Genomic DNA, 12,788 nt, shown 5'->3' on the forward strand with positions numbered 1-12,788 from the left:
GGAAGGAGGGCGTGGGGAAGCAGAGTTGGGGCGGTGGCGACGACCCCGCTCCTGTATCAGAGAAGGAGGGAGGAGGGTCACACTGAAGTGGGAGGAAAGGCTCATACCGCAGCCAGCCACTGCACTTCTCCCGTCCATCGTCGTTCCGCAACTCATACTGTGGCGGTGCCGCATCCTCTCCCCTATTAGTGGCTGCCATTGTTGACTCATTGCAGGCTTCTCTCCCCTCTCATCCTTGTTTTCTCAAGGATCCGTGTTCGTGTATGCGATCGATTCGATCGTCTAGATCTTGAGCTGCCAGCCACCCAAGCTGGCCATGACCGCACCTCCATGGCCGCTACCGCCTCTTTGTCAAATTGCATTTTTTTTTGTACTCCCTCAATTTTAAATTATAAGATGTTTTGATTTTTTAAGACTTATAATTATAATTTTTGTTATATACTTAGATATACATTATGTCTAAATATATATAATAAAAATAATGTATTTGAAAAAGACACGTCTTATAATTTGAACCGAGGCAGCAGGACTGACGGAGTGTCTTACAAACAACAGTCAGCACTAAAACAGTTCATGCGCTGTCACGGAAAACAAAAATAAAATCGTGCTAGATTTGATCCCATTGTAATGGCGGTGTCATCCCCTTGCAGTTCGCCAGTTCCATCACCGGCAGCCGTAGCAGCACTACTCACAAGAATCTTTGCAGTCACTAGTGCCGAGCTGGTCACTTGCGCGTGACTCATCGAGACGTGGATGGAACGGTGGACTCCACCTCAGGATGCCAAAAAAAAAAAAACCTAGTGCGCCGAGCACAAAACCCCACGACCACAGGTCACGCCGTACCGGACCGGACCGGACCGGACACCTGCCCAGAAAGATAGGCCACTGCCGCCACAGCCATCCTTTTCCTGCACAAATCACGCACGCGGCACGAGAGCCCAAATCACGGCCACAAAAGCCACGCACGCGGGGCGGGGGCGCTTGTCCTGCGCGGCGCACGGAAACCCACCTCCACCGCGTGCGTCGGCTGCTTGCTGCCTGCCCCCGCGCTCCCTTCGCTCCCGCCGCCGACACTCCCACCGCCGCCATGGCGGTCCCGCCCCGCGCCACCGCGGTCCTCGCGTGGTGCGCTCATCACTGTCCCGCGTTTTCTTCTCTCTCCCGCGCGCGCGCGGGCCGCGGCGAGGGGAACTCCTTTTCTCGCGACGCCGGCCGACGCGGTGGCCGCTGATTGCTCTTTCTCGTTCTCATTTTGTGCAGGGGTTCCGGGGAGGATGGGCAGCTGGGCATGGGCGGGAACGAGGAGAAGGACTGGGCCCACTGCGTTGAGGCGCTGGGGCCCTACGCCGTCACCGCCGTCGTCGCCGGCAGCCGCAACTCCCTCGCCATCTGCGACGACGGCCGCGTGCGTCCCCTCCCTTCCCCGACCCGCTGCTGCCTGTTGTTCGTGCTTGTTGTTCATTTCCTGGCGAGCTTCTGTTTCTGACCCGGTTGCTTTGCTTGGGTTGGTTGGGGTTCCTTGCCTCGCGCAGCTCTTCACTTGGGGGTGGAACCAGCGCGGCACGCTTGGGCACCCGCCGGAGACCAAGACGGAGAGCTCCCCGGGCCCCGTCGACGCCCTCGCGGGTGTCAAGATCGTCCAGGTGCGCCTCAGTTCCGCTTTACCTGCGAGGCTCGTGCCTGTGTGCTGCTGTGCTGACGAAACAAGCTCTGCCTATGGTTTCTTTGGTTCACTCAGGCGGCGATTGGCGGGTGGCATTGCCTCGCAGTTGACGACAAGGGCCGCGCCTACGCCTGGGGTAGGGGCACCCGCTTCACCGCGATTTCCCGTGACTGATTTCTGGTTGCTTTGATGCAATGTGCGTGGATTGTGTGCAGGGGGGAACGAGTACGGGCAGTGCGGTGAGGAGCCCCAGAGGACGGAGGACGGGACGAGGGCGCTCTGGAGGGACATCCCGACCCCGCAGCGCTGCGCGCCCAAGCTCAAAGTCCGGCAAGTAAGTGGAATTGGATTCCTGCGCTATGCAAGTAGCATCAGTGGGAATGTTCTTGGAACTTTAGCAATTTTGGTTCGGTGCGTCGGTTGCAGGGAATCCAATAATTTTTGGATAGTGTTGTCACTTTGGCATATGCTTTGTTGCCAAAGAAGTAGTCTGATCACAAACCACATATAGGATAATTTATATGATGGAACTGGAGCAGTTATAGTGTCTATCGCTCAAATGAATTGTTCCTGTCGTGAAAAGATGCTGCAACTTTTGTGTGCTGCACTCATGATTTCGGTTTGTTAGCTTTTGGCTTCCTTATTTGTTTGCTAATTCTAGGTAGCTGCTGGAGGGACACATTCAGTGGTTTTGACTCAAGAAGGTCACGTCTGGTCATGGGGACAGCCATGGCCTCCTGGCGATATGTATGGTGCCTTATGATGAAATATTTTTTTTTTGTTTGCTCTTCTATTATCTCCTTGATTCTAATGTTTAGCATGGGTCTTCTTTCAGCAAGCAAATATCTAAACCAGTACGTGTGCAAGGCCTTGAGAAAGTGAGGGTCGTTGCTGTAGGTGCATTCCATAATTTGGCACTAACAGAGGATGGAATTTTGTGGGCATGGGGTAGTAATGAGTATGGTCAGCTGGGGACTGGAGATACCCAACCAAGATCGCATCCGATACGTGTCGAAGGACTATCTGATCTCTCACTGGTGAGTCAGATTGATTTATTTTCTTCGATTTTCTGATACATTTTCAAATTAGTCTGTCATCAGTGATTTTCTCAAGTCATTGCCAAATGAGCTTATATAAGGATGACAAACCAAAATAAAAAAGATCCAAACTTAGTTGTTTTTCCCCAAGCTCGATCTCTCATTGGTTCAGCTTTCATTCATCTAACAAGCTTCATCCTTTTCAGGACTTCCAGTTATAATCATTGCACACTAGGAATACTATGTTTGAATGTTTGATGTTGCTTATGCAAAGAATGGCATCCTGATTCTTTATTTGAGGACACCACTGCATGGGCAGAAATCGATAATTTTTCTGCACATTGCTTTCCTTATTTCTCACTTGTTGCATATGCTCCAATATCTTACATTTGCAGGTTGACATTGCTGCTGGAGGCTGGCATTCAACTGCACTAACTATAGAGGGAGAGGTATTTCCATTATCTTGATTCTTGAATTCAGGGTTACCATCTTATTATTATATGCTGTTTTATCCTGCCAAGCCACCAGATGACACGGATATATTGAGGGACAGGCTATTCTTTCATGCTTAGGAAATTAACTTCATGAAAACTGTTGTCATATTATGTCGGCTGCAGAGCTATTTATTCAGGGCATGCTTTACAGATGTCCAGATTAGAGAGCACCGAAAATATACATATTATACGATCAGTGGCGAATCTAGGATTTCATCTTAGGGTATGCCATCCAAAAATTTTCATATACAGTTCAGTAAATCCATTTTAGCAATTCGGTAATAATTATAAAATTGACAACATGATTCGGTATATGTGCACTAAGGAACACGATAAGGCTTAAATTCATGGATTAAGTCCAAACCATCCACTAAATACAAAGCCATACCGATAATACAAACATAGGCATAAAAGAGTACCAGACACTTACAATGCTAAACAACTAAACAATTTGTTATTTATGGTGTTAGCAAATTGCTACGAAAGTAGACAATAATTTCTATAAAAAATACGAAGAGCAAAAGGTTAAATTTTACCTAAGAGAGATAGCGAATCGGCGAGCCTCTGTGACCGTGCAGTCGTGCAAACTATAGACGAAGACGAGTAATCGGAGGAGGACAGCAGGGCAGAGGGCACTAGCCACCAGGGCCAGCCGGCCAGGGCCTCACCATGACAGGGTCATGCCTCACCGGCACCGCGTCGGCGTCAGCGTCGGTGTCAGTGTCAGCTATCAGGGCGTCAGGGCGGTGGCGTGGCGGCTTGTTCCGTGAGACCGTGACTTCTTCCATCCCCCAATCTCCGATGGGTGATTAGAATACGAAAAGCCAAATAGTGAATGCGGGAACGTAATGGACGCTTACCACGTGGGCCGCATCATGGGCCTTCCTACTTCTGTAGTTGCGTGATGGCGTGATCCTGATCCAGGTGAATTTTTTTCTTTTTTTTTGTATAAATAAGGATGTATAATACGTATATTATACTACTAGCTTGCCGGTCAGACAGGGTATGCCAGGGCATACGACCCGGCATACCCTGTGGCTCCGCCACTGTATACGATGAAGTAACCTAGAGGAGTGTGTTGACCATGTTGAGCTCATCTGAACCGAATACAGAGTCAGCAGTTGTTCCAAAAAAAATAGGCTACAGACTAAGTTTGGCTTGAGTTCCATTGATTCAGATCCCTCTGTACCTTATTCTGCATTTTCCAAAAACGAGTATTAATGCCATGGAAACATGTATTTTAACATAGTAAGACTGGCACTGATCACAATAAATGACAAGAAGAGAAACGTAAGGCACTGCAGGCTAGATATTGTATTGCATAGGGGTAGACAGTGATGGGGAGTGTAGTGAGGGTGTATGTTAAGATCTGAAATTAACTAGGATTGTTTCCAGGGTTTTCCTTACATAGACGATACTGAGGGCTTGTGGTTGTTTATTTAGAAAGATGGATCATGTGACAAACATATAGACTGTACGGGGCAAAGCAGATATGCACTTAGGTGCCTCTGCTATGTATATGTCAGACTGATCGGAACTGCTTGCTGCAGCAAGCGTTGCGGCTGCTGCTGCAGCAAACTTGCCTACATCTACTATTCTTTGTAGTAGAAAATAAGCAGCAGCAACTGCTGTAGCTGCTTCAAAAGCACAGCTGAGCAGGTCCCATGAGTTGCACAAATCAACCTGATCCAATCTCGATGCATTGTAAAATCTTCTTTTTTGGTACTCATCATTTTCTACTTGAACACAAATATTTTGTTTTTTTTCCTCTTAACTTGCACCAACTTTCTTAGGACTAAAAGGTGTTGTTGCTGTTTGGTATCTTTAGGTGTATGCTTGGGGGAGAGGAGAGCACGGGAGGCTTGGATTTGGAGATGATAAGAGTAGTCGCATGGTGCCCCTAAAGGTTGAGCTTCTAGCTGGAGAAAATATTGTTCAGGTAATAGACCTTGGTATTAGTATTACTGGGATGTTGTTGGCTTCGGTTGCATTAGCCTTTCCTATGGACTGTGGTCCTGAAGTGGTTGAACAATTTTCCTCCCCAAGCTGAGCAGCAGAGCTCATTTTGCATGTTTGCAGGTATCATGTGGAGGAACACATTCAGTTGCGCTAACTCGAGATGGCCGGATGTTTTCTGTAAGTAGAAGCTGTCTTCTACTTCTTACAATCCTACCATGTGCCTTGCCATTATCTTTTCTAGCTCAGGGCTCTGACATATAAAATGAAGATCCCGGCCACTTGACCATTTTTACGGCCTTTGCAGTAGAATACTACCGATAGAAAAATTTAAAAGTTATGCAAAAACCTAAAATGCATTAAAGCAGTTTTAACTGGAGCGAACCCAAGGATGTCTGAAGCCATATAAGCATGATAAAATATATTGTTGATTTTGTGGTCAGTAGCCAAGCTGTACAACATTCTTTCTGAGGGAGAAAACATGCCCATAGTTGAGACAAGGATGAACAGACCGGGTTTTCTATTTTCTTATCTTACATATGAAATACTTGAAGATTTTGACATTTGCAAAGTTGTGGACTGTGGTTGTGGATATGCTTTTTAAACAACATGATGCATGTGCAGACTCGAGAAATGTCGATTTATGTTCTAAGAATGACTAATATCAACTATGTATTTTAACCCAAGTTTCACTAACGCCAGTTCAGGCATTATTGATGTGTACTACCAAGTTTTCTGCATTACGCATAGTTTTATCGAGTTTTGCCGTGCATATTAATGGCTGAGTCTCATTTGTGTTGGCATGCAGTTTGGGAGGGGCGACCATGGCCGTCTGGGCTACGGCAGGAAGGTGACGACGGGCCACCCAATGGAAGTGCCCATCGACCTGCCGCCGCCCAAGACCAGCAGCAGCCCCGACGGGCAGTGGCAGGCGAAGTACGTGGCTTGTGGCGGGCGGCACACCCTGGCTATTGCGGAGTGGACAGAGGCCACCGACTGATCACGGCACGGAGTGCTTGACTTCCTGAATCCTCATATGCGTGCAAATCTGAGGTTGAGAAGCCTACTATACTATACAATTATAGTGTTCGTGGAATAAGCATATGTTATGCAACATTAGGCGTCATAAAATTAATTTTCTGTATGAGCTTAATTTGGCAAGGAACAAAATAGTCGGAAGAGGATTTCTTTTTTGAACGTAAGTCGGAAGAGGACTTTGTTCACAGATAGATGGCAATATTTTTCGATGGACAAATTTGTGTTGTATATTGTGCTTTCTATTTTGGCTCCCCTGTTGCTTCCTTCACTCGCTGCACGGCTACACAAGAAACTGTCAAGGGTGATAAATGGATCAAGCACTAGCGAAAATCGAAAATTGGAGACATAACATCAACTGGCGACGGTTCTAAGTCGATTTAGCATGGGTGTTAGTATTTTTCTAGATTTATTTTAGGATTTAACGGTACTATGTTTTTAGTGGTAGGCGACGTCCCTGTCAACAGCGAAGCGCCGACTTCGTGGATTTCAAGATCTGCCGGCTCAGTTCTTCGGAGGTATTCATAGGGGTAGAGTTTATGTATGTGTGTTCATAGAGATGAGTATGTATGCGTATTGTGAGCATCTATGTTGTACTCTGTAATTTTAAAAAAACTAGGAGAGGAGACGCCTCAAAGTGTGCAGTGTCGGCTCAGCAACCATCTAAGAATCAGGCAGCACTTTCGTCTCACGCACATCCGTTGTGGGAATGCGAACACCAAATTCTTCAAACTACACCACTGGTTTCACCCATGAGGATAAAAGAAACGGCAGTGCTAGCCGCCCGGACGTCTAGATGTCCGCGCTGCACTCTGTTTCTCACGCTTGGGCCAGCATACCCCCGCCTGAGCTTGCATTTCGCGTGCTCACACAGGGCCCGCGCCACCGGACCGCGTGCAGGGACCACTCGCGCCCTCTCCTCTTCTCACACGTATTGCAATATGTGCAACACCCGATCTACTTTTGCAATATCTAGATGAAACACTTGCAACATACGTCCGAAACAATTCAAATATCAAGATAAAACACTTGCAACATACGTATAAAAACACCTGAAACACTTACAACGTACGTATAAAAACACCTGAAACACTTGCATACATATGCAACATCTCGATCTAGTTTTACAATATTCAAATGAAACACTTGCAACATACGTCTGAAACAGATAAAACATTTAGAACATACACTTGAAACATACGTGTATTGTGGCAGAACCGCCTAATCTAATACCTTCTATGAGTGATTGTCTTTCATTAGACACTAAGCACTCAAAGGAGAACACTAAATTACGCAGTTTCGTCGGGCACACCTCAAGTGAGAACCCAAAAATCCACATTTTTCCATCAAGATCACAAATGAGAGAATAAAGCTTACAATATTTTTAACCATTTCTTACATCACTTAACATGTAGCATCAGAGTATAATATTTATTGTTATAACAGCGGGATATGATCCTGTTATCAGAGTTATGAACAATTTAACTTAACAACGGAAATATAAACATGTGATCAGAATTACAGCAGAAATAAATAACTATTCATGACATGATGAAGCATTGATATATAAACTATGACATCAGATTATAAAACTTCTATTTATAAAAACATTTAGTGGGAGTTATAAATAAAACTATGATCGTAGCGTAAAGAAATCCTCTCTGAGCCCACCAAGAGGAATCCACACACAAGGGTCAGCTCTAGTATCCACCTGTCACCTGCAATAGGGGGAAATAAAACCCTGAGTACTCAATTGTACTCAGCAAGACTTACCCGACAGGAGAAAAAAAGACTCCAAAGATATGCAAGGCTATCTGGCTTGTGGGTTTAATGCATCTGCAGGAAGCATTACTAAGCGTGCGTCCTTATATTCGATTTTATTAGCAGTCGCATTAGTTCGGAAAAACACCCTGACAATCGGTCCAGAAAGAGCTGGAACCCATGATAAGAGAGTAACAAGTCTTTCCTACGCCCATACCCAAGTATGTGCTCGGGATAATAAGTCTGTGACTTGCCTAGAGCCCAATGCAATGGCCGGTCCTTAACCGACACAGACAGGAAAAACAGTGTAACCAAGCTATGCCCTGTTGGCCGTAGGACACAACCTCTTACACCCACCAATACCCAAACCATATCCCTGCCCGGTCACCATTGTTTCTTTCCACCATTTATATTTTCCAAGTGATAATAATACATTAATATATTTCCTATCTCTCGCGAGTGACAGACAATCACTTGACTTCTATCGGAGTCCTATAGTATAGCAATCTACACGATCCTGTCATTCTAGTAAGACTCATAGGATAAAGATATACATGCAAGTGGGTTTCATTCAACTCCTTAAAACTTGATGCACAAATATAATTTAAAGTGCAGAATAGTAGGGGTTATGCAACGGGGCTTGCCTGGGTAAGATTTAATCAGAAGTTAGCTTTCTATCATGGCGACACGATCTCCAAAAGCACCATTTCTCCAGCAACTCCCGATGACTTCGCGATCCATAGGCATCCCTATTATGATATGCAACGCGATGCAATACAAAGACATAATTAATCGACTACCATCGTGACTCAAAAAATACGATTTACGCCACTCAAGCTAACGAGCTAGTTCTAACGATGACCGTACTTAGGCTACGTATCCACGTTGTCGAATAAGGCGTTATCAACAAACATTTTAGTTCTACAAACCCAAGTTATTTCTTTATTTCATTTATTTGATTTACTATATATTCAAACTAGGCCTCATTAACTACTTTAGTAAACTAATTATTCTGAAGCTACCAAAATTACAGTGAGTAGCTAATAATATTAGTAATTTACTATAAAATTTTTAGAGCTAACACTATCACCGATTTATCACGAAAATCCTACCAATTCACATTTTAATAATAATAAACATTTTAAAATAATTAGAGCAACACTGGGAACATTTTGAAACTAGATAAACCAAATACACTAATAGATAGATCATGATTTTAGGAGCCTAACAAAATTGGTTTTATAATTTGTGGACAACTACACAAATTTATATTGATTTTACAAGTTTATTTCTGAAAATAAATTAACAATTGCTTAGAAAACTAAAAGGGCCAACGGCCACCAAACCGACCCACAGCGGGCGTGGCCTTAGCGTGACCCGCTACTGGCGAGCGCGGCTCGGCCCGCAGACGCACAGCACGCGGCCCAGGCGTGGCGGCACAAGGCCAACCCAGCGCGGGCGAGCCCACAGGCACGCTCGACTGATGGCCCAAGCGACAAGCAGCAACGGCGTGGACGACCCAAGCGACAGGTAGGCCGCAGCCCAGCAAGCCAGCCCACGCATTCCGGCGATGACACATTTGCGAAGAGGCCCTTGAGCTTCTCACAATTCACCCCGAAGTACATCAGCACTATTCACTTGTGTCACATATTTTACACCTAGAACCCTGTATTAGTTTCTAATCACCTTTCTCACCTTTTCTCCCTCCTCAATACAGAGCACGAACAGGGGAAGCAGAGCGTCGACCGATGCGGTGGCTCACCGGAGGTGGTGCTATCGTGGGGGCCACGGCAGCCTCGCACGCGCTCTAGGTAGGGCGCGACTTGGCTGGAGGTGCCCCGCGGTGGCAGTTTGGCCGGGCGTAGGGAGGTGCGCGGCCACGACCGGGGCAGAGCACGGCAGGGGAACCAGCCGATGGCCAAACTCAGCACAAAGGGTGGCACAGCGGTGGCGGAGAACCGGTCGTGGTTAGTGGCGGACCAGGACGCGTACGGGTGTGGCCAAGGCAATCCCTACCGTGGCCTGCAGAGGCACGGCCACGCGCAGCGACGACCGGCGGCTGGCGGCAACAGTGGTGCTACTGCTGCGGTTGCGGCGCTGAGGGGACGCAATGGGGCTGGGGAAGGAGCACGGAAGGGACGGCACTCCAGGGCGACCGTGGGGCCTGCGCGCTCGCGCGCACACATGAAGGGGAAACGATGGGCGGGCGACTGAGTAGCGACGGAGGGTAGAGAGAGGTGGAATCGCGCGCGGGGAGGCAGCGTAGGGGAGCTGTGGACCAGTGCGAGGCAAGGCTAGGATGGTGCCGTGGAGGCTCGCATGTGGAGGTGGAGCACACGACGGCAATGACCGAGCTCAGGCAGAGCATGGAGGTGGAGCGGCGTGGGTCCACGCGGCGACCGCATGACCCGTAGCCGTGGACCGGCTGGCAGCCAGGCAGGGCACGACAGCCAGCAGCGTGGGAGCACACGACGCGGGGGGGGGGGGAGGAGGAGCATTGCCATGGAGCAGCAGGCCCAGTGCGGCAATGGGGCTTGCGACGGATGGGCAGGAGGCATAGTAGGCGAGCAGCGAGAGTGAGAAGCTATCGGCGGTCGCATTTATACGCGAGCAGCAAGAAAGTTGCCCTGCCCAATAGTCTAGAGAGAGCGCGTATACTAGCAGCACAGCACCAGCACCGAAGCGCACATGGCTGGGCGTAGGACAGCAGTGACATGGACGAGACGACTCAACTTGGCAGGACACGAAGGCAGACAACAACGCTACGACAAGGATGAGCTGCGTTGCTTGCGTGCGTACCTTGCTCTGGTGGTAATGGCTCTGAGCTGCTTGTCTAGTAGAGTGAAAAAGGGGAGCTGAGACAAGCAGAGCAGGCAGAGGCGAGGAGAGGACTTGATCATGCTGTAGAGTGAAGCGATGGAACTAGCAGTGGACGGTGGCGCTTAGCGGGGGCGTGGGCACGACAGAGCCATGTGCTCCCATTAAAATTCAGACAAGATGCTAGCGAGGGAGAGGAAAAGTGAAGGATAGTGGCACAGGGAAACAGCCGCAGCACGACGAGATAGCAAAGGCAGCCAGCTCCTCCATGGTTAGGTGGGTCGCGCAGAACGCTGGTTCACGGACAGAGCACCAACGACATGCCCTCAACGCGTTCTAGCGAAGTTCAGTCAATATTCATGTGGGCATCGTAACTCTAACGTAACCACGACCTGCACCACGTCCTAGTATACACCTAACTGCAACCGATCGTGCAAAAACATAGATGTAGTGCTTAACTATTTTTGTTGGAACTCGAATGCCAAAATGGCATTGTCTACTATCGTTTCTGACTTAAAAGAATAATAACTTAGCTAAAACTGCTAACCTTTAGCGTCTTTGCTATAATTTTTAATATGCCTAAACCTAATTAATTCCAACTGCTATGCATTTCATACGCTCGTCCATACGTTATACTGACTCATAGAAACAAAACATCTAGGAACTAATCAACCCGTTGTTTAATATAATTCGCCAAAATTGACACTTTTAAACCTAACTTAAATTTTAAAATCTAAGAAAATCGTTTTGGTAAATCCTCTTGGGTCTAAATCTTGGTGCTAAGCCAGCTCATAACACCATAGGTGTTACAACCAACCCCCCCCCCTAAAAAAGAATCTTGTCCTGAGATTCGAAGCAAGAATTAGAAGAGGGGAAACACGATTACATTTCATAGGTCGGAAAATACACGAAAGATTACACGACTTTGAGTACTAAACCACACAGGGGTTTAGGGATACATGGCTAAGAGCAACCTAGTACAACCCAGGACTAATCCAGAAGTTGAGATAGACGAGGACAATGGAGAAACAGCAAGAAAATGATTATCCAAAACATGGCATAGGTCCAACAGATCTAGAAATAGGAGACTGAGAACTCAAACATCATGAACCCTAGGACCGGACTAACCACGGTAGACTTGAACTGCTTCAAAACCAGATCCTTCTTCTTCCCAAATCACACAATCACCATGGACTGACGAACCTATTTCCTCAGATACCGACTATATCTCGTAGCTCTACTCCGAATGTGAGGGGAATGGGGATGGAGAAGAAGAGCAATGACCAAGGGTATCTTATAGTGGTGAACGGAGGTGGGGCGCAACACACCGGAAGTGGAGGCGACGTGAATGGGATACACAGATGGTTCATGCAGTGGGGATAAAGCCGGCCATGGTGCGCTCCCTGTGCGAGCGGGCAGAGGATAAGGGAGAGGAGAGGAGAGGGTTCGCTCGATGAGGGAAGGCATACAAGCGACCGTGTCCCCAAAAGAAGAAAGATGGGAGGGGGAAGGGGGGTTTGGTACAGGGGATGAGGCGTGGGAGTCGAGAGCCAATCGGATGCCGGGAAAAAGAGAAACGCACAGTGCATGAAGACGTCGAGTGCGGCACAATGCCACGACTACGCGAGAACGGGGTGCTAAAGGGCCCGACACAGATGGCGTCCGCAGGGCACACCGCGAAATAACCCGACATGCATAGCGTGGTCAAACTAAACACAGAGCTTGGGACATGACGTCTACTCAGGCTTTTCTAAGCACTACCGACTACCCATGGCTAACTTTCCTTGCTAGCTCTTCTTTTTCTTTTCCCTTCCTTGACCACATCCGTCTTCATGTAAACTAAGACCATATCATAGGTTCTTCCTCCAAAACCATGTTCTCTTGTGTACTTGAGGGAACACTGTTTCATCAACCCATTGTGGATTTCCCGTTTGAACAACCGAATATTTCCAAGGACAATATTTGTAGCAAAGGCAGTACGGTGGTGTAACTTGGTAAAGGTACTTGGTCAACAACCTCGATACC

General features: G+C 47.5%; 1 protein-coding gene across 1 annotated transcript; it reads left to right on the forward strand.

Moving 5' to 3' along the window:
- The first annotated feature begins 936 nt into the window (after window positions 1-936).
- On the forward strand, window positions 937-6,428 carry LOC136500880 (ultraviolet-B receptor UVR8-like). Its single transcript, XM_066496344.1, has 11 exons — window positions 937-1,125; window positions 1,261-1,405; window positions 1,533-1,643; window positions 1,739-1,799; window positions 1,879-1,997; window positions 2,325-2,410; window positions 2,499-2,700; window positions 3,096-3,149; window positions 5,023-5,133; window positions 5,274-5,330; window positions 5,959-6,428. The coding sequence occupies exons 1-11, from the start codon at window positions 1,088-1,090 to the stop codon at window positions 6,148-6,150; spliced, it is 1,176 nt and encodes a 391-aa protein (XP_066352441.1). The 5' UTR covers window positions 937-1,087; the 3' UTR covers window positions 6,151-6,428.
- The last annotated feature ends 6,360 nt before the right edge of the window (window positions 6,429-12,788 follow it).

The sequence above is a fragment of the Miscanthus floridulus genome, chromosome 13 (assembly GCF_019320115.1).
Source record: "Miscanthus floridulus cultivar M001 chromosome 13, ASM1932011v1, whole genome shotgun sequence".
NCBI classification, from domain to species: domain Eukaryota; kingdom Viridiplantae; phylum Streptophyta; class Magnoliopsida; order Poales; family Poaceae; genus Miscanthus; species Miscanthus floridulus.